This window comes from Engystomops pustulosus, chromosome 7 (genome assembly GCF_040894005.1).
Source record: "Engystomops pustulosus chromosome 7, aEngPut4.maternal, whole genome shotgun sequence".
NCBI classification, from domain to species: domain Eukaryota; kingdom Metazoa; phylum Chordata; class Amphibia; order Anura; family Leptodactylidae; genus Engystomops; species Engystomops pustulosus.
In genome coordinates, this window is record NC_092417.1 from 84,386,540 (window position 1) to 84,413,049 (window position 26,510).

At 39.9% G+C, this 26,510-nt stretch overlaps 1 protein-coding gene across 2 annotated transcripts; it reads left to right on the forward strand.

Annotated features, from left to right (window-relative positions):
* The first annotated feature begins 1,728 nt into the window (after nucleotides 1-1,728).
* Nucleotides 1,729-21,056, forward strand: LOC140070529 (leucine-rich repeat-containing protein 36-like). 2 transcript variants are annotated; one of them, XM_072117151.1, is made up of 14 exons: nucleotides 1,729-1,930; nucleotides 3,042-3,169; nucleotides 3,418-3,610; nucleotides 5,877-5,976; nucleotides 7,374-7,447; nucleotides 8,074-8,147; nucleotides 9,334-9,388; nucleotides 9,836-10,210; nucleotides 15,192-15,490; nucleotides 16,365-16,521; nucleotides 16,684-16,784; nucleotides 16,856-16,979; nucleotides 17,082-17,196; nucleotides 20,203-21,056. In XM_072117151.1, the coding sequence occupies exons 1-14, from the start codon at nucleotides 1,858-1,860 to the stop codon at nucleotides 20,408-20,410; spliced, it is 2,076 nt and encodes a 691-aa protein (XP_071973252.1). In that variant the 5' UTR covers nucleotides 1,729-1,857; the 3' UTR covers nucleotides 20,411-21,056. The 2 variants fall into 2 exon arrangements, with proteins under 2 accessions (XP_071973252.1, XP_071973253.1); XM_072117152.1 differs by having other exon boundaries at nucleotides 9,334-9,382.
* The last annotated feature ends 5,454 nt before the right edge of the window (nucleotides 21,057-26,510 follow it).

The window sequence follows — 26,510 nt, forward strand, 5'->3', positions numbered from 1 at the left end:
GCCCCTTCAGCGCGATGCTGTGAGGAGCGGAAAAGGGAGAAGCAGTACTGAACCGCATCTCCCTAGGGCAGTGGTGGCGAATCTATGGCACGCGTGCCACAGAGAGCACGCAGAGCTCTCTCTGTCGGCACGCGCATCGGCCCGAGGCACAGGTTCAGTTCATAATCAGAGCTCCGGCCAGGCAGGAGATGCTACAGCACGGCCGAAGCTGCAGAGAATCCCCAGGACCTTCCTTCCCTGCTCAGCATGCCTGCCCATCAAAGCATTGCTACAAGGTGGCAGTGCTGCTCCTGTGACACTGACAGTGATTTCCTCCAGAAGCAGTGGGGTAAGTGCACGCTCTGCCTCAGTGCTGCGCCCTGCCCCCTCATCCTGCTAGCAGCAGCTTCCAGGGCTGGAGCTGTACATTATACTATATGTATAGTAGTCTTTATTATGAGTATTGTGGTATTTATATTGTTGTAATGGTGATGGTCATCATGTACAAGTATTATTTGGCCCTTGTATAGTGATATTGATGGCAATATTGGGCTAAATTCCCGTGTTGGCACTTTGTGATAGATGTTGACTTTGGTTTGCAATTTGGGCACTCAGTCTCTTAAAGGGGTTGTCCGAGTTTTGAAAAAAAAATATATGTGGCCGGGAGCGGGCTGCCTAAAACAATAAAGATGTACTTACCTTCCGGTGCCCTCCCGTATCCAGCGCTGCTCTCGCTCCGGGCGTCATGTAAACAAACATGGCCGCCGGAGCAGCGCTGCATTCAGCTTCCGGCCGGACCCGACAACCTTCCGGCCCCCATACACAATGCTGTGTATAGGGACGGATAGGCGTACCCGGCCACGGCCGGCCGGAAGCTGAATGCAGCGCTGCTCCGGCGGCCATGTTTGTTTACATGACGCCCGGAGCGAGAGCAGCGCTGGATACGGGAGGGCACCGGAAGGTAAGTACATCTTTATTGTTTTAGGCAGCCCGCTCCCGGCCACATATATTTTTTTTTCAAAACTCGGACAACCCCTTTAAAGGTTCGCCACCACTGCCCTAGGGTCTCCGGTGTCTCTGACACCCAGAGACCGGGTCCAGCTAGCGCATCTAAAGACGTTGCTGCAGACTTGGGATCTGCACCCACTGACTGCGGTCAGTCCCAGATGAGTTATATAACATTGATGGTTATGTTATATACAACTAAATCCCTTCCTCATGCAATCCCTTTTCTTCATTGGTTGAACTTATTGGACATTTTTTTAACAGTATAAACGATGTAACAATGCAAGTAGTCAGTTCCCCATACACTGCAATACTATAGTGTTGTGGGGCAGAGAACACTATACATGGGGGAATGTATAGATGGTGGGGTGGTGCAGGAAGAAATTACACGTCAAAAATGATACTTGTTTTATCAAAATGCCAGACAGATCCCCAATAACCCGGGATGCGGGAGATTCAGGGGAACACTATGCCCTAAACATACATGACGTGTGGAACACTGAATTACGTCATGGACGCCCTCTAGTCACCAGTATCACAAGCATCTCGTTCTCCGCCAGAATTTCTGCTGATTATCTCAGTAAATTACCTCAGTATTAATCACCTCGGCACCACCACCCGCCATTCCCGCCACCAATACCCGCTCCCATTACTTCCATGGCAACAGCATCAATAACCATAGGTCCCTATGGAGACCACCAATAGCTATGTTCTATGTTTTCCCCGCCCATATGCTCGTTCTGCTGCCTCCTATTGGACAGTCCCAGGTGCCTGTGTTGCCGGGTCTCCTGTCCCGCACTTTCCCGGAACCTTTCCCGCGGACCCTATTTGCCGCCGTTGCTAGGGGACTGTTGACGAGGCTGCACCCATGGGATGGCGGTGAAGAGGGTTCATCTGAGGGAGAGCTGGGTGTACGGGAGAACCGGCATTAGAGCGGGTGCAGCAGGTAATGGGCGTCCTATGCTGGTCACTTCAGTCACTCAGGCTCCTGCGATGCCTCGTGTAGTTATAAGACACAATTCACAGTGACTATTGGAGGAGGGGGTTGCCATTGGAAACCTATTGTACTCCTACATGTGTCTCTTACAATGGACAAACCTCCTGGTACAGGTGACAGATTCCCCATCACAGCAAAGCAGTTCTGTCCCATCCTGAATCTTGATTTATATGACAGCAAATAAAGATTTACAGACCTGTAAATTTCTAAGCTTTCGGATTTCATTTACCATTTCAAGATCTCTGCTTGTTGGTAGTGAATTCGAAAGATCATTCTTCCATCCAAAAATATGCCTGACTCTGCATTAAAACACTTTTTTTTTTTAAAAAAAACAACTAAATTCTAGCAAATTCTGTCCCTAGCTTGTCACAGCCCCCACATGATTGTGTTCCTAGCAAGTGATCCAAAAATACAGACAGCATGTGCTCGATACCTGTGTGTCATCCAAGTGGCTTCAGTCATTTTCATGTTCTTATAGATCAGTGCATGGGTCCATTGTCAGTGTGCGATCCGGATCAAAAAAACGGATAGGACAAAGACAAGGTTCAGGAGAATGAGGCCTAAAACATTGTAATATGGAAGCAGGATGGGAGAGACCTTTGTGCTGTTGTGTTCAGATCAAAGCGCATTGTCTAGATTGGATACAACTGTATCAGTCACTGAATATGTGATTACATGGATGATTATTGAGGGGTTTTCACATATAGCATGATCATGGTAAGGATCTGCCACTAAGGTACAAAATAAGCCTGTTTTCTTTCAATTCAGGGTTTTCTGCATGGTAATTTGATCACATGAACAATCTCTAAGCAGATATGTTTCCTGGTACCAATAGCTAGCAGACATGTTAAAAATAGGCATCAGAATAGAGGAGCAAAATAGCCATTATTGTTACCTGTATTGGATTCTTTATAAACTCACCAACCCAGTCTTGTTTACCTTATCTAGCGGTGGTCAATTATAAAGGATTCATATCCATTTATCAGATGGAACATTGTATCTTGCACTTATTATTAGAGCAAGTAATAACTCTGCCCCTTCTTTTTTCCCCTCTATAAAGATGCAGTAGAGTCCCTTAACCTCCAGGGGACATACAGAGAAAAAATCCTCACCTTGGGAGATGCATTTAAAAATTTTAAGAGTCTTCAATGCCTGGATCTGTCTAGAAATCTTATTGTCAGCTTAGAGGTAAGGGATGGTTTCTTTGCAAAAACACCAAAAAGACAAAACGTTTGGGTGGTTTCACATTTTGGCTAGACAACATAGATTTAACATCGTCTGATCCATTTTATTTCTTGAGATACGCAGCATCAGTGGTGACTGTTGCCTCTTATGAGATGTATGTGTATGGAGTATTTGGATTGATAGTTGTGACAAGTTTATTGAATTAAAGTACTGCTGAAGGAGTTGGATTGTACTCACTTTGACTTTCACAGGGCATTGAATACCTACATGCTCTCCGCTCTCTCAATTTATACTATAACGACATTGAATCCTTGGAAGAAATAAAACGGCTCAAAACATTGTCAAATCTCAAGACATTGGATCTTCGCCTCAACCCAATCACCAGACAAGACTCCGATTACCGCCTCGTTGTCATCCATACTTTAAGCAACATAGAGACACTAGGTGAGTGATAATCTATGCTGTACAGTTAGGTAAGGTTCGTCAATCTCATATAGGTTTGCGGCCTGTCAGTAAATGGAAACTATTTGTTTAGGGTAAAAAAAACCCCTTTTTCAATCAAATAATTCTCACAGCTGAGAGTTTGTTACAGTCGCATACAAACTTTGTAATAGTTTGTGAGCCTTTAGGCTCAGTTCATACCTGTTTCAGAGGGTTTAATTTTAGTAATCTCTGATTTTGGAGAGCATAATGTAAGCTGAAAACAGAAAATGAATGGAAAGTCTCCATTCACCTTCTGTTCCCCTTAGACTTCAATGTACAGAAGGTTGACTTATTTTTCACTTTCATTAATATTAATAGTGTGTGTGTGGGGGGGGGGGGGAAAGGTTGCTGCCCTAGTTTGCTATATGTGATGTAACAGTTTGAAGTGGGCCTCTGTAATCATGTCAGTACCCATGCTATCTGCATGGCAGTTGTGCAATTAGAATGTACATAGCCATATGAAATTCTAGGAGCTCCATTTATCACAGCTCGTACGCCTGGCACACAAGCCCTGATTTAGTCACAATTCCCGATTCTTTGCGCAATTCACCAATAAGGAGTGTGGGGGGGGGGGAGGTAACCGTGCCATGCAGTGAGCTTATTCAGGCACAGGCTATAATGCAATTCTATGCCAGGTCTCAGACCTGGCGTAGAAGAGCCCTGCTGAGCTGGCAGCCGCTGGGATTTATCAGGTGGCACAGGGTGAAGGGAGGATCCTTTGCTGGCATCTTATGATAAATGTGCCCCATGAAATGGTAAAGTCTGTACAGAGTACGGCTACATGCAGACATCCATAGCAGCTGATGTGTGGCAGGAGCCGCATGCTGGGAGGAGGAGCTGTGTGGCTTACAGCAGGAATAGGACCTGCTCTAAATTTTGTGGAGCGGCCGCCCAACTTGGACACAGTGCAGTGAGACGTAATGGGGCATATTTACATACCCAGTCACCGGATTTCAAAGAAAGTGCATTGTCCGACTGCACTGTTCGCTGATCAACTAAGATCGTGCGCCCGATATCATGAATGTGTCGCTTCCCCGCTCAGGTCCAACAGAGTTCACCATCTTTTTAGTGGTGCATCTTATGGCTAGGGTTTGCGGCACAATTTAAAAGTTAAATACCCAGTTGGACTGACGGCCCGCCCCCTAATTTGTGTTGCATGGATGCCAGTGAAGATGCGCCACAAAAAGGGTCGCATGCACCACCATCCCAGCGCGCACACACACTTCTTAAATACCTGTGCAAGCCGTTTTAGCCCCACAAAAGGTGAACAGTCCGACAAAAGTGCATGACCCTTCGTAATTGAGCTTCAATGTGCCAAGAACGGCTGTTTTGCATCTAGCTCATGGCTTCTTCTCACGAACATGTGAATTCATCCCAAAGGATTGTGTAAGAAATTGGGGGAAACTGAGCTAGGCAATAATAGTCTTGTCCTTCACCAGATATATTACTGTGATGATAAATTTTGTTGCAGCGTAAAACTCATTCTTACTAGGACCTAATTTTAGCAATGTTGCGCACCCCTTAAATTTTTGGTTGCACAGAATTCTTTCTGCCTGACCACACCGCCTTGGCTGGACTATTTAGAAAAGTGTAAGACAAAAAAATAATTTGTCTAAAAGCCTTGATAAATGTAGCACACAGAAAAGAGCATGTGTTTACATTTTCTTTTATTGAGGCATAAAAATAAGCAGCCAAAAGAAAGTTAATTTTATAGATTTAAACTCTACAAGTATTTATTGATTATTATTACATATAATTTTATGATATTTGAGAATTAACTACTCGCTACATGCTACTCTGCTTGCAGTTTCACAAATAAATCGTTATATGTAAAAGGACCCTCACAATGATTCACAATAATTGAATGTTTGCATTGCTAAATAAACTTACCTTGTGATGGTTTCAAAATGATAAGTTAATTGAATGAATTGACTGTTAAACTGTTGTAATGTTATAACCACAAAGTAGCAGGGCATTTAAGGGGTTAAATAAACAAATGGGTGGGAGGAAACTTCAAGCCATTCCCTGGCCAGGTTTGTGTTGTGTCCTGCACAAGGAGTTGCCATAGCTCCATCAGGAAGCTCTGCAAACCTAATCCAACTGTCAGCACCAGCTTCTAATATTTACATCTCCAGCTCACAACCTCAGGATCTCTAAAACCAAGAAGGGAGAAAAGTAGCATTATTGTGCAACCAAAAACTGCACCTAGTTATGTCCTTGTTTTCAGATGAACGTCCAGTGAGAGATAGCGAAAGGAAAAACGCAAAGTTCCATTTCCATTTGACGAACTATAACACAAAGGAGATTCCAGACTTGGAAACTGGGAGGTAAGTGAACACTTTAAAGGGAGTGATAATTTATGTTTTATATCTGGTATATATGTTCTATACTGAAATCCACCCCTTTTAAAATAGTTAAGACACGTATGATGCTTTTATTAATGGATATTGAGCCAGACATCACAAAAGTGAAAGCGATAATGACAGTATAATGCATTTTCTCACTTTTACAGATTAAACGGAAAATAATTGTAACAATTGTATATTATGTAGATTATCTACTGTGCAAATTTTTCTAGTGTACAAGATCATAAAGTATGTAAAATACAGAACAGCAACCTGTACAAAATGGGTCACCCAAGAAATATAGCAATAGTAAGCTTTGTCTTTTTTGTTTCTTTATCAAGCTTTATTCAGAACATATTATAGTCCATTAAAGTTGAAATCATCAACTTCATCTCTCTGGCTTGCATCACACTGTACACAGGACGAAAACCCAACATGTTTCAAACACTTTTCATGGCTAGTAATGTCATGTTTAACCAGAAACTATATAATCCCTTTCTGGTACATGATTGGCTACCAAAAATCTGGTTATCACCAAGTCATGGACCAGAGTATACTATATTCTATAAATATTAAAAATGATTCTTATAAAAACTTAATATAATATCACGTAGGATATCCGACAAGTGCTTGCCTCAAAAAGTATAATTGTGCATCCCAATGTGAACACAATTCTATATCAGAGATAAAATGAAGGTAGAACGGGAGCAAAACAGTACTCCAAGATCTTGTGGGTGCCCAGATATCTTGCATCTGCACGGCTACGAGGGAAGAACGTGTCAGCGAAACAAAAAAGCCAAAGCTTACTGGAGCTGGGTTTCTTGGGTGGAGTACCTCTTTCACTTTATGCACATAATGGTTGTAGAGATCAGTTTTGGTCATATTTATGAACCATAAATATGTTTTTTAATGCAAAAAAACCCAAAAACATTTAAAACAAAATGGCCGAAGACGAGAAAAGCTTGTTGCATAAGGAGAGGTACTTTGTTCTGTAGTCCAAATAATCATCACATTAGGTTGGAGGGTAAGCACCTTGACCACATATGCCTACATTTATCTTCCACTACCTCATACACAGGAAGAATATCATCATATTAATAATTTTTATCTATATTACGCCAACATATTCTGCACATGTACAGACAGAATCCCATGCTATAAAATAATAACTTGCCATGTAACAATAGGTGATTACATTATCACTATGTAATGGTGACTGCCCAGTGCTACTTGTACATGGAGCTCATTGTATAGATTATTCCGTATTACCGTACTTCATTTTATTATGGCTTATATAGAATGCTGGTTTGATATCATGTCTTGTAATTGTATATCTTGTCATTAATAAGATTAATTTGAAATTATTGGTGATTTTTCAGCACAGGAAAACGTAACAGTAACATCCAAAAGACCACAGCAAAAGCTTACCTGGATTTTAACATGAGCAACACAGGTAAAATGAAGAAAATGTTAAATAAAATTAAAATTTTTCCCACCCCATTATTATTCCCCACCACCGCAAGTGCATGAGGCTTTACATAGGCCTCACATCACTGAAATTAACACTTAAAAGATAAAACATAACTTTTATTGTTAAGTGTACAATTTGATAATCAGTGCTGCACGGTCTTAGGAACTTCTGTGTGTTGAGTCCTATGTTACAGGATTTTTTGTCAATAACAGACACTGTTTAAGTTTTCCCACTTCTTTTTTAACAAACGCACAGTAAAAGTTACGTTTTATATTTTATCTGTTATTTTAAGTGATATGTTGGTTTTTCATAACAAAGCAGAATATTGATTATGTCAGTGAATGGTTTACATAGGCCGCAGCCTGAGAATATAAGATGTAATTAATTATATTATTAGAAGTAAATGCATTATATTATTACATATATCCATACAAGAATAAATAAAATAATTGGTGTCACAAATATGGAAACCCCCTTTCAACCCCCAAAAGAATAAAACAATGCAATCAGTGGGTTGCTTTCACTCCATTTTCTTATTTATTTGAAGAGTAGAATTTCATAGTTTACACTGCAGGGGGCTTGTTTTTATAATATTCATTGCATTCCAGATTTCAACAAGATAAAGGAACGGGAATACAAACATACAGATTATATAAAGGGACTCTCTCCTTCTAAATACCAGGTGCAGTGTTTCATCACAAACAGACGTTGCATATCCTTGCGGTAACCTAAAATTTATAGTTGTTCTGTGGTTAATTTATAGTGGTTCATTAAAATGAACAGGCATATTTACATGTCCAATTTCCTGCAGAGCATTGATTTGGTCCAGTTTTTGCACTAGAAGTTTTTTTTGGACTTTCACTTGGAAATGTGTTATTTTTTTTACTAAAAAATAATTAGTTTGAAAGTAGATTATATGAAAAAATGAGGAGAGCTCCAAATGTCTGTGGTTGGAATATGAAACACAGGTTTCTTATTTCTCAGCCTAACAAATATGATGCTGAGAATTTATTCATGGCTTCCCTCCAATTCCTTGCATCATCTATGATAAATGACTGCACATGCATGGTATCCATGTTCGGACTACTTTTTACGCTGACTTACTGACTTAAAAGCTAAGCTAAGTCTAATGCAAGAATTGGAACCAAGTAGTGCATTCCGTGGACATGTTTAGGAGTGCATTCATCAAATCAATGTCTTAGTTTAGGCAGTTATACACTTGGACAACATACAGATAGGAATCGATGCAAGCTGAGTAAGCTATTAGGAGTCTTTAATTATTATTTAATTTTCCTTTACATTCTCTGCATTTCTATAGAGCAGACCGAGCCATTGTACGGCCCAAGGGCCATATCTGGTCCTCTAGCTCTCTCTGACCGGCCCACATGAGATTGTTGAAAAATTTGAGCTCCCCTTCATTAAGTAATGATGTACTTGGGTCCTCCATAGTTTCATTCAATGATTGTAATGTTTTATTTACAGTTTTTAAAATGTAGGGATAGGTTACATTCTGAATACAGTATATAGATATTGTGTAGAACAGTGATATTAGGCTGGCCCTCTAAACCATCCCAAAATTTCATATGACCCCATGGGAAAATTTATTACACACCCCTGCTCATAGATTTAATTTCCCATCCTGGTTTACTTATTTGCATATCCCTTACACAGAATTTGCAGCAGAGCTTGCAAAACTCCTTTTGCCCGTTAATGTAGCTGCTAGGGCGATCTTCATAGGGTGCTTAGTTTCTTGCCTGATACACTTTCTTGAATGGAATGGTGTTGGGACACACTGCCAGCTTTCCACTGATAATAGACAGTGTATTGTATTGCTTTCATTTAACTTTTTTTTTTTTTAATATTCACAGACTGTTGAGCGCCAGTCATACGTGCAGCAACAGAGCGACTTTGAAGATGGTATTGGTATAATTACAGCTTTACTATAATTGCTTGTGTTACTAACAACACTGCTGTCACTAGCTGTTTAGGCAGGTATAATCATTTCAGTTCAATGATCCTATCCCGTTGCAACAATCAGATTTCTCATTTAAAACTAAGAAGTCATCCTGCATAAGGAAGCACATAACCTTTTGTTGGTTCTAGATTGGCTGTTATGTACAACCCTGTTGTTTATGAACAAATAGTTAAAAAAAAAGGAACAATGCTGATTTGTCATTAAAACAAAAACATTAAAATCATGATAGAGATAACATATTATTACTGGCATATTGGCACATGTCAGTTCCCCTTTTTGTGGAGGTTCTGTGCTCAGGCAAGGACTTCATAGAATACAGAAAACATTGCTATTTGCTTTATGCGAGTTATTATAGTAATGTTGAACGTATTTCATGTCTTTTGTGTTCTTTATAGAATACCAATCTTTACCTTCACCCACACGTTCATCCTTGCGCTCTCCTGGTCCTTCCTCACGTGCCAAAGAAGGGCACCGTGTTACTTTTGCAGAGTCAAGCATTTCAGAGCTATTCCCAAAGAAAGAGGATTTGGTGAATCATTTAGAAGATGAAGATGATGTGATCTATGCAGGAAAACCCATATCAGAAAAACCATCAGCATTCAGCTTCAAAAATACCTATATCACATCCACCCCTGTAAGAAAGGATTCTGCAAGTAGTGAGCCCATTAGGATTGATGTCAATGATGACAGAGAACAAAGTACAGAATTGAGAGATCGTCTTAAACCTACGGAGGAGTCAAGCAGGGACAGACTTTTAAGACTTAGCTCAGGTAAATCATTCTGAATTATTTTGCCTACAAATGTCAGCAGACCGTACAGTTACATCTCATAAGCTGCAAACTGCTTTTATTATGTGGTAGAAGAATCTCTTTTTTGTAGTATTCTGTATCCAGTAGATGAACTAATGCCATAGAATTAGATTGCAGTTATACAGCACTGGTACTGCGACTGGATATGAGATCCTTAGAAACACAGCTGTAAATACTGTCTCCTTGTACATGTACAACGAGTTGCAAAAGTATTCATACCCCCTCGAACTTATACTCATTTTTAAATGTTACTGTCACAAACTTAAATCTATTATGTCCAATAACCTTGCTGGGTCCACACAAATAGACAAAAAAAATACAAATAGAAAATCAACACCTAGAACCAATTCACACTGTATACCCAAATCGATTTTTATACAAAATAAATTTATTTATTGAATCTAAAAAAACAAGGCATATAAGCGTCGGAATCACAAAGTATCGTACACCATTATTAGAGGGATCAAATAAACAATACATAAAGCTAATGTATACATAAAAAATACCATATATACTTGAGTATAAGCCTAGTTTTTCAGCTCAAATAATGTGCTGAAAACCCAAACTCTGCTTATACGCGAGTAAAAAAAAATATATATAGCAAAACTCACCTTTCCGGCTTCCCCGCTGCTGGCTATAAACTAGGGGATATGGGCTGGCAGACTATATACTGGGGGGCAGGTGCTGGCTATATACTATGGGGCAGGGTCCAGCTGGCTATATACAGGGGAGGCTGTGACCAATGCATTTCCCACCCTCGGCTTATAGTTGAGTCAATAGGTTTTCCCAGGTTTTTGTGGTAAAATTAGGGGCCTCTGCTTATACTTGGGTCGGCTTATACTGGAGTATATACGGGTACATAAAAAAAAATATAATGATGGTTTAAGGGTCACAGGCTGGGCAAAAAGAGAGGCAGAGTAACACTGAAGGGCCCAAGTGTACACCTCTATCATAAAAGTCTAACATAAAAAATCTTATAACCATTTTCCAAAAATAGTGTGTATGACACCTGTATGGATGATGGAGAGCTATTAGATTCTTTGTAGACAGAGTGGAGTTGTCATCAGAGTAAAAAGTATAATGATCTTGCACTCCTTGTCAAAGGGATCCAAATATTGGACAACGGCCTATTGTTTGACCGTAGATGTAACCTTATCAAAGGCCATGTGACTTGATGGAATGCCAATGATACTACAACATATATCCTTTTTTAGGATGTTTATTAAAGTTATCCCTAAAAAGGGATATATGTTGTAGTTTTGAGTTATAAGTATCTTACTCATGGCTTAGCGTGTAATGCTACTAGCTAGTATTAAAAAGATCAACCTCCTAGGTTGGGTGGGGAATCCACACAAAAAATGTCAACCCCTTTCTCGACCCAAACAGTAATTGTTATTCATATGTCTGTGTACACACGGGACAAAGGAACAACTTCACAAAAATAGTCTATTTCTATGTCATGATAATCAATATGTTTTCCTTTAATGTATCAGATGGCCAAATGTAAGAAAAGTAAAAGAAGCAACACTGTAGAATGTAGGGTGCAGTGTTTTTTATTTAGTCTGAAGGGAATACAGGTCTTCAATTTAAATATCCAAAAGGTTTCCCTATTGAGTAAATTTATTTTTGTGGTCAACACCACGTTTAGGTTTAAATACATTTTCTATTGCACAAAATTGTCATAGTACTGCAGTTATTTATATGTATGTCTGGGGGCTAGGTAGCTTGCTGGCTATACACTTTAGAGGCTGTGACCAATGCACTTCCCATCCTTGGCTTATTCTCGAGTCAGTAGTTTTTCACAGTTTTACTGTGGCAAAATTAGATGCCTCAGCTTATACTTGAGTATATATGGTATATGTTGTCTGATTCTGGTTTTTAAAGTATTTGTTGTACAACCAACATATTGAATTCTACAGCTGTTGCATGCAACCAGATATACTACGCAAGTAGAATTGCTGTTTAGAAACTGCTTTATTTTGAAATGTTCATCAGTGGTGAAATAGGTGAATGTTTTGCTAGGGAAAGCGTATCTGCAACATTTGCAGACTTCATGTCCACACCTGAAAAAACCATGAGTACTTAGCCACGTGTTCTTTTTTTCTTGTATTAGATTTAAAATGACTTGGAGATAATTTTGTATCCCACGTCAGAGCACGTTTAGCAACATATTAAATGCCATTATTTTTTATTTGTGTCCACAATGTATAAATATTGCGGACGGAAGGTGGTAGAGAGAACTATAGGAGAAGTTTTTGTCTTGGTTATGGGTAATCACACTGTGATTACCCATAACTAACAGTGAGATTCTCTCAACAAATGCCAGAGACTAATTCATCTGACCTATTGAGCATCCAATGGGGGTATTTTCTTTTTGTCAATTTATCAAAAAAATTCCTTTTCTCTTTAGAAAAATACCTCACGGTCAGTGCAATTCCTCTTATATCAAATGAGTTCCTCTGTGGGAATGTTTTCAGTCACGTTTGGGATGGCAAGAGTCTGCTCTAAGAATTGAACTCATGGCTGTAAGTTTAATGTAGGGTGAGATATGGACCTCCTTTCCACCAGTCACCTGTCATCAGGTCTCTGTCGCCACTACCTGTTGGAGCAGCTCAGAAGGATCCATCGCAGCCTTTAGCTAGTCAATTTATACATTAAGCATTAAAATTAAGATTATCATTATTATGTAAATGAGGCTGTGCACATAGAGAAAGTGATACAGCTAGCATTATTATACAGGGCCAGCATCATTATACAGGCTGTCAGTCAAGCACTGGGGGTGTGGCTGTGCCTCCCACTCATGAATAAGCTGGACAGCTGAATATGATAAAGATTCAGGTCATTTGCATTCAGCTTTAGTACCTGATTGCTTAAAGGGGTATTCCAGGAATCAGCATAATTCATATGCAAATGCATACTTAAAATATAAGCTAATGTGTAATTAGTTGTTATTTAAAATTTTGCTCCCCTTAGCAGAAAAATGCTGATGACATAGACTGTAATGGAGAATTAAAATGCTACTGGCCCTTTAATCAGTCCGTTGATTTCCTCCGCGCGGTCCGTCGCAGAACAGAAGATGGCCGCTGGTCACATGTCCACATCACATGTCCTGCATCTGCCTGGGCAGGTCATGTGATCACCACTATGTTTGGCTGTAGTCAGTTGGTTGCAGCGCATCCAGTATGGCCAGTGTTGTGGTGATGGCAGTTACACATCATTACTATGGTAACAGAGCAAGAAAACCTGTTACATCATCACTGGGAGCAGAGCCTGAGAGGTAGGAGGAGTTACTGAGAACTAAAGGATAATGGGACTAGTATTTTCCAGTGGCGGCCATCTTGGTGATAACTCCACCTACTTTAGAGAGGACATAAAATGTTGTGAATCATAAAATCAAATTATTTAAGCTCCGTTTTGTGATTAATGACATTGAGTATTGTTGTATTCATTATTTATATCATCATGGGTTTTTGTGTCAGACATTCATATTCCCGGAATACCCCTTTAAGTTTACAGACATGTAGAGGGACAGTGAATAGAAAGGAACAATGTTTTCTAATGGCAGTTTATGAATATATTAAGTTTTGGGGGTTAATTTGCCGGACAGGTTCTCTTTAAAGTGATGTCTAAATAATTGTGTTCTTTTGTATACATGTACAAGTAAATTTCAAATTCCGTCCATGTACAACTCAAAGTTCATTTTAGCACTGCATCTACTGTCACTTCACCAAAACCTCCCAAAAAAATTCTCAAAATTATTAATCAGTACTGTTCCAATTTTTCAAGGATATCAAGATGACAGACTCAAGATAACAAGCTGCTCTTACCTGGGCTATATTCTCTTATAAACACGACATGATCACCATGAAGTGTGGTGTTGTCAGCTTCATGCTGTGGGGATGCTTTGCTTCAGCATGGACTGGGAAGCTGCTCAGAGTTGATGGGATGATGGATGGAGCTAAATACAGGGCAGAGTGTTGTCACGCGGTGCGTTCTTGGCCCATTTTTGGTCTGTTTTTAAAAGGACTGAAAATGCATCCCTGTTTAAACACGTTTTTGTATGTTTACCATGCGTGTGGCAGCTTCCTACACTTCTAGAAATGAAGATAAAAAGGTTCAAACCAGCAAAACGCATGGTAAACATTCGAAAACGCATGCATTTTTAAACAGAATGACATTTTTTTTAGTCCGTTTGGGGTATAGGTTCAACTTCATACAGAACAACAACCCTAAACAAACAGCTAAATACAGTGGAATGGTTTACATCAAAGCGTATAAATGTGTTAAAGTTGATCAGTCGCAGACATGAATCTCATTGAGATTGGATTGGAAAATTGCTATTCACAAATGTTCTCCAACATATCTGACTATACTGCAAAGGGAATTCAGCAACAATTCAGCCTCTAAAATGTACAAAATTGTACAAAGAGATACCCCAACAGACTTGCAGCTAAAGATGGTCCAACAAAGTATTGTCTCAGGGGGTTAAATACATATACACACCAAACAGTTTTTAATTTTCAAATTCACTTATGATTTTCTTTACACTTCACAAATACTTGATAATTTATGTTAAAGAACAATACACAGTATCAATAAACATTAAAGTTTGTGGCTGTAACATGTAAAAAATGAGGAAAGGTTCAAGGGGTGTAAGTATTTTGCTATTAAACTGCAACTTTGCAGCTTGTGGAGTTTACATTGCATTTTGAAATACAATGCAAAAGGCTATTTTGAGAAGATTTCAAAGTGTTTCTATAAACATGCTGTGTTAACACTGCGCTAACATCATGCTTGCATTAATCCAATGTTAAAGCACAATGTTTATGTAAACACAATGTTAATGCAATTAGCCAGATCGCCTCAAAGCAGCATTGCATTGCAATTTAAAACGGTGTACACGCACAAAGTTTAGATCTAAAATATTATTTTTCATTTGTAGATCTTTATGTGAGCACACATCTGGCAGATCCCTCCACATCTTCAAATTCTTTATCCACCTTAAGAAAAGGTTTTACCGATGTCTGCAAGACATACACCCTACCATCTAAACCCACACTGGGAAATACTCACCTGTCCACAGGAAAAAGTTTAAACCACCATGAATACAACAGCATTTACAAGAACTCTTGGAGCCCAGATAAGAATCCCAGCATAAAGTTTGATAGTCTGTCAGTGCCACAAAATGGAATGAAAAGGGCCAGCAGTCTAAATTCACTACTATCTGCAAAAGTCAGCAACGTGAGTATACATCTACCCACTGCCCTCCACTTGTATGTAGACAAAGGAATATCTGGTACAGAAGAAATACTCGGCAATGAGCTTTTTATGGTTTAAGTGCTCTAATCGGCGAACACGTGTTTATAGTTCCAAGGGGGATCCAACAAAGCCTAGGGTGCTCCACCAAATTATACAGTCTACACAACCCACTGTAAACAATGCATCAGAAAAGCCCTGATTACTTGCCAAAATGTTCTAAGGTATTAAAATGTTCATTCTCTAGTTGACTAAATCGGGTGTATTCTAGCCATCCACTCATTGTACAAGTGTTCTGCCTCTATACAGCATGCAAACAAACATTTTGTCTCTCAGCCAAATTTGAAATAGACAAGGGCAGATTTATTAGAGCATGTACGCCAGTAATCTGGAATACAAGCCCTGAAATAGTTGCAATTCTGCAATTCCTGATGCACAGGAAAGAATTACGAAAATTATCCCCCCTTACACTACAAGGGTATTCCTGCCCCATTCCTGTGCGCTACCTATAGCTTTCTCCTAAAAGTGGAGCCAGCTGCTGTAGATCTATCCAATGGGGCTGGTTTAACAACATACACTGGCACATCATATATCATAAATCTCACCCGCTAAATAGTCGTACACCACCTTTTACATTGTCCTGTGGATATGGATTACACTCAAACGTGGTACAAACCCTTTAAGAATTACTATCCACACTCAATTATACTGAATAGTAACAGTGAACAAACCTGTATTGTTCATTTGGAACCTGCAACATGTAATTTATTTCTGCAAATTGTAAATTATGGCTTTATGTACATCAGATCTTTTCTAATATGCGTGGTACCTAAAATCTCAATTTTGGTATATGTTGTAGAGCGATGATCTACTGATTGGGAATGAGCAAAATAAGAGAGACACTTCCCGTAGTACTGAAGTATCTAGCATCAGTGATGTCCTGCACCAGCTAATGGACCTAGTAGACAGATACTGGAATGGTTCAGGCTCCCTTCTACAAAACCAGAGGTTCCTGGGTAAGTACAATTTAGTCAATTTTCATGTTTGGAACTCTAAGGGAAATACTAATAGTAATAATTTTTTATTATAAAATACAAATGTTTATTTCCTTCTTAAATTTTTTTTGAGTCATAGCCATAGCAACATACATAGATATATAAATGTTTATTTCCTAACAGTACCTGCTCGAGATCTGCTCTCACGTCTGATATCTGCAAAGCAGATGTCACCAATGGATTCTACTATCTGCCAGGGACAATATGAAGATAGCGAGACCACGGTAAGTTTGTGAAATAAGCCACTGTCTATCTTTTAACAGACATTCAGCAGACTTTTTTATATACACCTTAGGACTCTGTAAAACTAAAGTTGATAAAAGTTATGGAGGAAAATCACTTCCTACGGACCAAAGTGTATAAGCTGGAGAACCAGGCAGCCCGTAAGGAAGGTTCAGGAGGCTTGTCTATACCCTCAGGTACATTTCCTTAAGAATGTGATTGTGACTCTTTGGAAACCGTTCCAATATCTAAGGATAAAGGCGTTGACATAATTTGCATTAAACCAGTTTTCTTTGCAGATGATCTGCGGCAGAAGTACGAGCAGCTGAGTCTTCAGGTAGATTCACTACAGCAGCAGCTACAAAAGACAAATAAACTACAAGAGACTGTTAACCAATTACACAACAGCCAAAGGTACATATATACTAAATACTAAACTACTGTTCAGCTGCAGATCTATAATTATAGGACACCAAATATTTACTGTTATTTTGTAAATAGACATTTATTAGAACTTAAAATGATTATTATTGACAGGGCTGTGGAATCTTTCAATTCTCCTCAAAACTCCTCAATTTTCCAGAAATTTGACTCCAGCTCCACCAAAATGGTCACCGACCTCGTCTACACAGTCCTATTTTCCTGGTCACACTTACAGAGCTTGAGATAAATACGGGCATTCCTTTCCAGTGTCTTTTTCCTCTAATCTAAAGCAGAGGAGCTTCTTTCCTGAGCATGTACATAAAGTGCAGCCACATTTACCTCAACTAAAAAGGATCAGAGGTGCCCATGAGCACTTCCATAACTCATGTAACATAACTGATTGAAGCTTTCATTGGTGTAGGAGGCCGGGTACTGGTGAGTGCAGGTGAGAAATTCTTGGTGCTCCCGGGTCCTCTTCTGCTGCTCCATTCTATGTTCTGACACTGGTTGTAAACATCGAGGTCAGGACTCAGAGCAGAGAGTCTGCAGGAAAGGACCCAGACGGGGTAAGCACTTGTGAGCTATACTGTACTGCTCTCCTGTCCCTGCACACAACCAGTGTGGGACACAGAGCGGCACATGGGTGAGAGAAGAAGATGCAGTGTGGTGCAGGGAGGAGAATAAGAGCCATTTATGTATTGTTTTTGTCATCGCTTGGGGTCTCCAATATTATTCGTTTTTAACTCTAGGGGTATTCAGTATTATTGTCTGCAATATTTGTCTGTACTGGGGTTCTTCAGTATATGCAGTTGTCTGCTGTGTAGGTCTCTAGTATTATAGTAAGGGAAAAGAAATACAATCCAGCGCTTGTTCCAGAAGCCTTTAATCCATTTTATTTATTTTCTGCTTATTTTAGAGCACACACAAAAAAAATGCAAATATCGCCAGTATTTTTAGCCTGCTATGGGGTCTCCAGTATTATTATTCGCTCTGGGGATCTCTAGTACAATTATTATCTGCTCTGAATGCAGTATTTGGTTCCTGGAGTGGTATTTATTGCTGTACTGTGCATCTAAGGTACTTGTTACTGATGCAGCCCCTTAAAGTTGAGCAGTACAGGCAGTCCCTGGGTTACGTACAAGATAAGTACAAACCCAAGGAACCTAAGTTGAATTTGTATGTAAGTTGGAACTGTATACACTCCCCGGCCACTTTATTAGGTACACATGTCCAACTGCTCGTTAACACTTAATTTCTAATCAGCCAATCACATGGCGGCAACTCAGTGCATTTAGGCATGTAGACATGGTCAAGACAATCTCCTGCAGTTCAAACCGAGCATCAGTATGGGGAAGAAAGGTGATTTGAGTGCCTTTGAACGTGGCATGGTTGTTGGTGCCAGAAGGGCTGGTCTGAGTATTTCAGAAACTGCTCATCTACAGGGGTTTTCACGCACAACCATCTCTAGGGTTTACAGAGAATGGTCCGAAAAAGAAAAAACATCCAGTGAGCGGCAGTTCTGTGGGCGGAAATGCCTTGTTGATGCCAGAGGTCAGAGGAGAATGGGCAGACTGGTTCGAGCTGATAGAAAGGCAACAGTGACTCAAATCGCCACCCGTTACAACCAAGGTAGGCAGAAGAGCATCTCTGAACGCACAGTATGTAGAAATTTGAGGCAGATGGGCTACAGCAGCAGAAGACCACACCGGGTGCCACTCCTTTCAGCTAAGAACAGGAAACTGAGGCTACAATTTGCACAAGCTCATCGAAATTGGACAGTAGAAGATTGGAAAAACGTTGCCTGGTCTGATGAGTCTCGATTTCTGCTGCAACATTCGGATGGTAGGGTCAGAATTTGGCGTCAACAACATGAAAGCTTGGATCCATCCTGCCTTGTATCAACAGTTCAGGCTGGTGGTGGGGTTGTCATGGTGTGAGGAATATTTTCTAGGCACTCTTGGGGCCCCTTGGTACCAATTGAGCATCGTTGCAATGCCACAGCCTACCTGAGTATTGTTACTGACCATGTCCATCCCTTTATGAGCACAATGTACCCAACATCTGATGGCTACTTTCAGCAGGATAATGCGCCATGTCATAAAGCTGGAATCATCTCAGACTGGTTTCTTGAACATGACAATGAATTCACTGTACTCAAATGGCCTCCACAGTCACCAGATCTCAATCCAATAGAGCATCTTTGGGATGTGGTGGAACGGGAGATTTGCATCATGGATGTGCAGCCGACAAATCTGCAGCAACTGTGTGATGCCATCATGTCAATATGGACCAAAATCTCTGAGGAATGCTTCCAGCACCTTGTTGAATCTATGCCACAAAGAATTGAGGCAGTTCTGAAGGCAAAAGGGGGTCCAACCCGTTACTAGCATGGTGTACCTAATAAAGTGGCCGGTGAGTGTATTTTATAATTGTAGCTCCATTAAAAAAAAAAAAAAAAACATTTTTTATTGCAGGGGCAATTGGATTTTCACTTTTTTTTTTCTGTAATGGGAACAAGGATTATCACTAAAGCTTTATTACAGACACCATAGACCTGATCATTGCAGTCTGAGACTAAATTAAAACATCCAGAGAACTTAATTAGAGGTCACAGATGGCTGTCTGTAACAAGGGGTTCATCTGTAAGTAGGGGACCGCCTGTAATAACAGTATGGCCCTAGAATCAATGTTGCTTACTTCTGACCACAATCCTTAGATGAGGAATATAACACCCACTTTAAAAGAAATTTCACATTTTTTATAATTTATTATATGTTTGTGAAGTTGGTCCATTTTATTCTGACTCCACAGCCCTGGTTATCGATCAGAAACCCATTTAAGGGGCAAAGGAGAAAAAAAAATTGCTGAGCTCAGGTCAGCATTTCTACATTTGGAAAATACACTGGTAGCAAGTTTGTTGAATGACTTGCTTGTTTATAACTGGCAATAATCACCATGAATCCTCTGGTCTAAGACTGTACTTTCTTTTCTCAACAGGTCATTAGTCAGCACCAATGAATACCTCTTACAGCAACTGAGTAAAATCTCTCCAACTGCAGTCTCAAAACCTCCTCGAGAAACTTCCCCGGACAGAACCAGCATGGACCGATACCTTGTCTCTGAGCTGAATGAACCCAGGGCTCTGAAATCTCACAGCACAGGGCATTACAGAACACCTGAGAGGCTCAGTTTATGCCCATTATAACTTATAAAATCCTTAAAGGAATCACCTCTATTATAATGTAGGGTAATTTATTTCACAAATTCTTCAATAAGGCAACTACTTGCTATGCACCTTAACAGGGGTTTTCTGGAGACCAAAGTGGGAGGAAAAAACTTTGTATCTGCCAGTCCAGTTCCCAAATAACCCCAGTACTTCTGGTTTTAGAACCTGCATTTTACTTCACTTTCTAAGTTGCTCCCTGGTTTTAGGAGGCCGCTTATTGGGTGCTCCCTGGAACTTCCAATCAGATGCAGGCCAAAAACCAGAAGTACTAGAGTGACACTGGATCCAGAGTAGGTATGCTTTGTTTTTTTTTTTCCTCAGCCCACCCATTTCCATGGTCTTAGAAACACATCATGCCATTTTGTGCCAAAACATGAGTAAATAGAGAAATTGTCCAGCTTCAGAGCATTAGACATGAGGCTGCTTTCCTTATGTACTACATTTGGTGTCAGTGCCACAATACTCAGGAACATTGGTTAATTATTATCATGGCAAATTATGTAAATATTTGTAATAATTCAGGAAACCTTATTTACATTGTGTACTGTTTTTAACTACCAATATTTATATTTTTAGCTAATCATGTGACTGATTTGTTTTTTATATAAAAAGAAATGTAAATTTTTTTATGGATTTTGTGTTCAATGAAAGTTCACATAATTCTGTCTCATGCAAAATTGTCTCAACCACCCCACAAGCCAATGTGGATAACTACACACGCCTTGTTGTGCAGGGCCATACTTGTGTCATGGAGCAGTATCTAGCACTGCATGTCTGCATACTCCAGATGTCAATCAGTTACTGGTGCTGTTACTGTATGGGTTCACGCAGGATTTTCCATCTGACTAAATTTCTCTCCTATCAAAATGTCTTATTTCCAACTCCGCAAGTTACATCGCTTTTATTGGGAGAGGGATTTTGGTATGGTTATAGCCTACATTGTGGTTCTTATTAGTCTGATATTTAGTTTTAAGCATAATCAGCAATAATAACTTTTTGTAGCATTTGACAAAGTGCTCATTTACCCTGTATGGCAAGGGCTAATCTCTCCCACTACAGGGCAGATGTCTTCTGGATTAGGACTACACAGTGAAAGCCTGTAGGAATATACTGCACTTAATATTAGTGTCACTATGAAGTACTGAAGAAGACAAGCACTCATACAGTAAATGGAAAAAAAATTTTTTTTTTTAGAGATGTGGAATAAGTTTAAAATGAAAAACAAGATATTCTGCAACATAAAAATAGTTAATTTTATATATCCATTTTACATAGTCATAAACCTTTTAACAAGGTTAAATAGCAGAATTAAAAGTGGGGTAATAAGTCTCTTCAGAGAAAGGTGCCTCATTCTGCTTTAGTTTTTATCTTCCCGTGTAAGCCGAGCTGAATTTTAGTCTTGCTAGCAATACAGATGGAAGTAGATTACAAAAAAAACCCTTGAATAATAAGGGGAGTTAGTGGGGTGTTTGACCTACAGCATGACCCTGATGGATCAGGGAAAATTAAAATGCTTGCCGTAAAAGCGACATTCCTAGCACTTACCTATGGCATGGCATCTGACAATGTAATAATAATTATTTACATAGCGCAGTGGTGGCGAACCTATGGCAGGGGTGGCACTCTAAGCCCTTTCTGTGGGCACCCAGGACATCACTAGAGAGGACTCCAGGTATTTTCCTGCAGTCCCAGACAGCCCAGGACTTGCTGTGCATAGAGCTATTTTAAAGTGACAGCTCTACCTGGGACTACTGGAAGAGTGGGAAGGTGTGGACAGATCTGGATTATCATTGTAGCTCCTGCTCCAGCCCTGACATTTCTTCTTGCGATTATGAATGAAAGATGTGACAGAGCAGGGAGTATAAATCACAAATAAAATGTATGTGTTGGCACTTTGCGATAAATGAGTGGGTCTTGGTTGTAGTTTGGGCACTCAGTCTCTAAAAGGTTCGCCATCACTGATATAGCACCTACAGATTACACAGCACTGCAAAAAGCATACCAAATTGGTCCCTTTCCCAATGGGGCTCACAATCTAAATAACCTAACAGTATGTTTTAGAGTGCAGGAGGAAACCTGAGGACCCAGAGGAAAGCCACACAAACAAGGAGAGAACATAAAAACTCTTTGCAGATGATGACCTGGGTGGGACTTGATCTGAGAACCCCAACGCTGCAAGGCAGAAGTGCTACCCACTCAGCCACTGTGCAATGTAAGCATATACAATCCGAATGTGAAGACATTAACTCCCACTAGCTTCTCAATCTGCCATTAGATTTCCTTCTTGTTTTCATGTTGACGATGACAGGGAGAAATCACGAGCACACACATACTCCACTTTGCTAAGGCAGTTGTTTCTTTTGATAGCTAAGAGGTGTATAATGGCAAATTGGCTGTCTGTTTTCATTCCCATGTTGACAGAAGTGATTTTGCAAATGAGGAGCATGATTAGGCTGGATGAGCTACAAACAAACAATCTGGCACAAGACAAAGCAGACAAAAGGTTTCCTGCATAAGTTGAAGTCTTTCCTAAGGACACACATGGATAGTTCAGAGATAAGGGTCAGAAAATGGTGTAACCAATTTAGCACGATACTACTAATTTATGGGGCTCTTAATTTGTCTACACAACCCCCTCTCACATAGGTTTCTGTAATAATGAAAGTGTTGCTATAGAGACCTTTTACCTATTCTCAAGCCATCTACCTTCATACCAATCCATTTTTCTAAAGCCTCATGTGCACAACCTTATATTTTAGCCGTGAGCTGGGAAGGGTTATATTCTAGCCAACTCATAATCTCATTAGGTATGAGCAGTGCATGCATGGATGTTGTGACCAAGACAACTTCCCAATTTTCTATGGACATTGGTGGGTGAGCACTGCTCCCCCACATACGTCAGAGGGGCCACAGTGTGCGGGGAATCACCTGAAAGTGCCAGTATTGTAAAGCTGGAGTCCCCTTAACGCCAAGCACAAACTTGTTGAAGTTGAAAGGATATGCTCAGCTCACCAGCTTGGTGCAAGACAAGATTCCAGGTTCTTATGCACAATAAGCAACAGCCCAAATATTCTGAACCACAAATATGTAAAATAAATAAATAAATAGGACCTCATGGTCTGAAAAGCAGCAGACAAATGTGTAACCTTTTATGTGATTTTCACTGTGAATCTACTAACTACTGGGATAAGTAAGCAGAAGCCTCGTTTTTAACATATTTGAGGGTTCACTGTCTTTTCTATTGCAAAGCACAAGATCTCCTGTTCTTGTTTTTATGGTCATTGCAAAGTATATCATATTTTAGCAAATTTCATCCACACTATATAGAGGAAAAGAAAACCATATGCACTGATTGCAGGGCAATTAATAATGCACGGATTCAAGTCTGCAGTGTAATAATGGTTTATCCACCAAATCCATTCATACTGAAAAAGAGGGCAGGGGAGAGTTTTATACTAAATGACACATTACAAGGGAGATGCTGGTGAAAACAGTTTACAGGTTTATTAAACAGATGTAATGTTTCCAGGTCTAAATACCATAAAGAGCGATTTCAGCAAGTTTCGGTGAGTGATACATTCCGAGTTATTCAGTCCATCTTTAGCACCGCTGTGGCGTACTCCACCCTGGCTTCAGTCACCCTTGAATTATCAATGCACCTCAGGCCTCATTCATACAGAACAGCTGAATAGATCATATGTACAATGCATTGAAGATTTAACAACTAGATGCCTCTACTGAGCCAAACCAAACTCACCTTCAGAATACGGATTGTTGAGCATAGCACCAGTATGCTTGAATGACATTAATAGAGGGCATCCTGGATAACTGAAATTACAGTCTGGTTCATACCACTTAAAAAAAAAAAAACACACGCATTACATCGCCCCAACACCTACACACGATTTATGTTTGCAGTCCTAAATCAGATTTAACAGGACAAAGCTGAGAAAAGCCATTTAGTGCATAAAATTTATACCACATTTCTGGGAGTATGGATGGCATAATCCCCTTATCTGCATACCTGTATTAACAAATCAATTGTTGCCATGTTAAAACACCAAGGGAGCTTTCACCCATTCCAACATTATGCAAAATTAGAATTGGCCCAAGAAAAAGGAAAATTAAAATCCGTCCCATATATATACACTTGACAATGGTTTCATAGACCACATCAAAATGGAACATGCGAAGTATCCAAAATTAAATAAAAGCAACATTGGACATCTGCTGCTCTTAAAGCAGGTTATTGGGATAGAAAAAGGACCTGTGGAACATGGAGGTAAATATAATACAAGTGACTGAGGACTAGTGATTACGCCCCCTACAGGACACTTGTACATGTCTACAAGGCTTAACCAAAGTCATCTTTACATGGATATAATTGTGGACCATTCATGCAGCACATGCATTTAGTATCAGTGTTCTGTCTGTAAATGGACTTTCATTGGTATAACTGGTCCGCAAAATAGACCAAGTATCTTATTCCTGCAGACCAATGGTCTTATCAATAATTTTAAAAACAAAGGGCCAATATATATATATATATATATATATATATATATATATATATATATATACATACATACATATATATATACACACACACACACACAACACAGATGTACGAATAAGCCTGAAGGATGCACTAGCTCGCTATGACATGTCTTAGGACATGTCCTATCTTGCTACGGTGCAGTACCGCACCGTACCGCTCCCGTACGGTGCCACAAGCCCATAGAAGTGTATGGGGGGGGGGGACGTATATCGGCCGTATATACGTCCCGCATACATGTGTATGAATGTAGCCTAAAATTGTAAGGGGTTAAAAAAAGGGGTTTGCAGAATCCATCCGCCAGTCAAAGGAGGATGTTCACAGTAATATTCTGCTCATTTTTATATCAAGTAATGAAATTTGTGTTGAAAAAGTATAATAAGCCAGAAGATAAATCTAAAAAAGAAGGCTTAGAACTACCATTTTCTTGATCCACATTTGGACTTTTGTGCATGTTTTTACAATGCTTTTTACTTTGGGACACATGCAAAAACACCACAAATGTAAATGCTTGTGGAGTTTTTTTGTATGTTGTGTATGATATTTCACAAAAAAAAAAACACTATCAGTGTGTGTTTCACAATGTATGGCAAACTTTTTGTCAGGGCACAAAAGAGAGTCACCTCCTGATCTCACAAATCCACAGTCAATGCGAGAAATTAATACTACTGACTCAATACTTTACATTTTCTCTGCTATCTGCAGGTAAATACTTTCATTTTGTACAGAAAACTTTCCATAAAAAAATGTTTCATCATGCAATCAGCAAAACATCGCAAAAACTTTAGGGTACGGATCTTAGTCCACAAGTCCATTAGTGTTAGGCTGTTTCACCGAGGTCTCCACCTACTGCAGTGGTGGCAAACCTATGGCACGCGTGCCAGACAGGGCACGCAGAGCCCTCTCTGCTGGCACGCATACCATCATCCTCCACTGTGTGCAGCGGTCCACAGTTTAGAAGAACAGCATCTGCACCTTGCACTCAGATACAGAGCAGGCAGGTCACACTGCACGGGGTAGATGCAGTTCTTCTAAACGGATGACCTGCGGGCCCCTCAGATGCAGCCCACAGCCGGGTGCAGGATGTCTGTGTTCCTGTCAGAGGAGCGCTGCTCTATAAGAAGATCCCAGTGCAGCGCTGGGAGCAGGAAGCAGCATGGAGAGCTTGTACCTCCCCCTCCTACTAGGCGACCTGAAGTGGAGCCGGGACAGAGAGAGAGGGGGATGCTGTGACCCGGAACATCCAGAGGCTGCTGTGTGCCTTCCTCATAGATAACTGTAAGTTGTACAGTGTCTACAATTTGTTTATACACTTCACATACATATATACCTGTGCTATGCATATATGTGTGTGTATATGTCACATTTACACACATATGCATAACACAGATATATAATATGTCTGTGTTGTGCACACTGTGTGTGTATATATATATATATATATATATATATATATATATGTGTGTTGTGCGCACTGTATATATTTATATGTGTGTGCACTGTATATGTCTGTTGTGCACACTG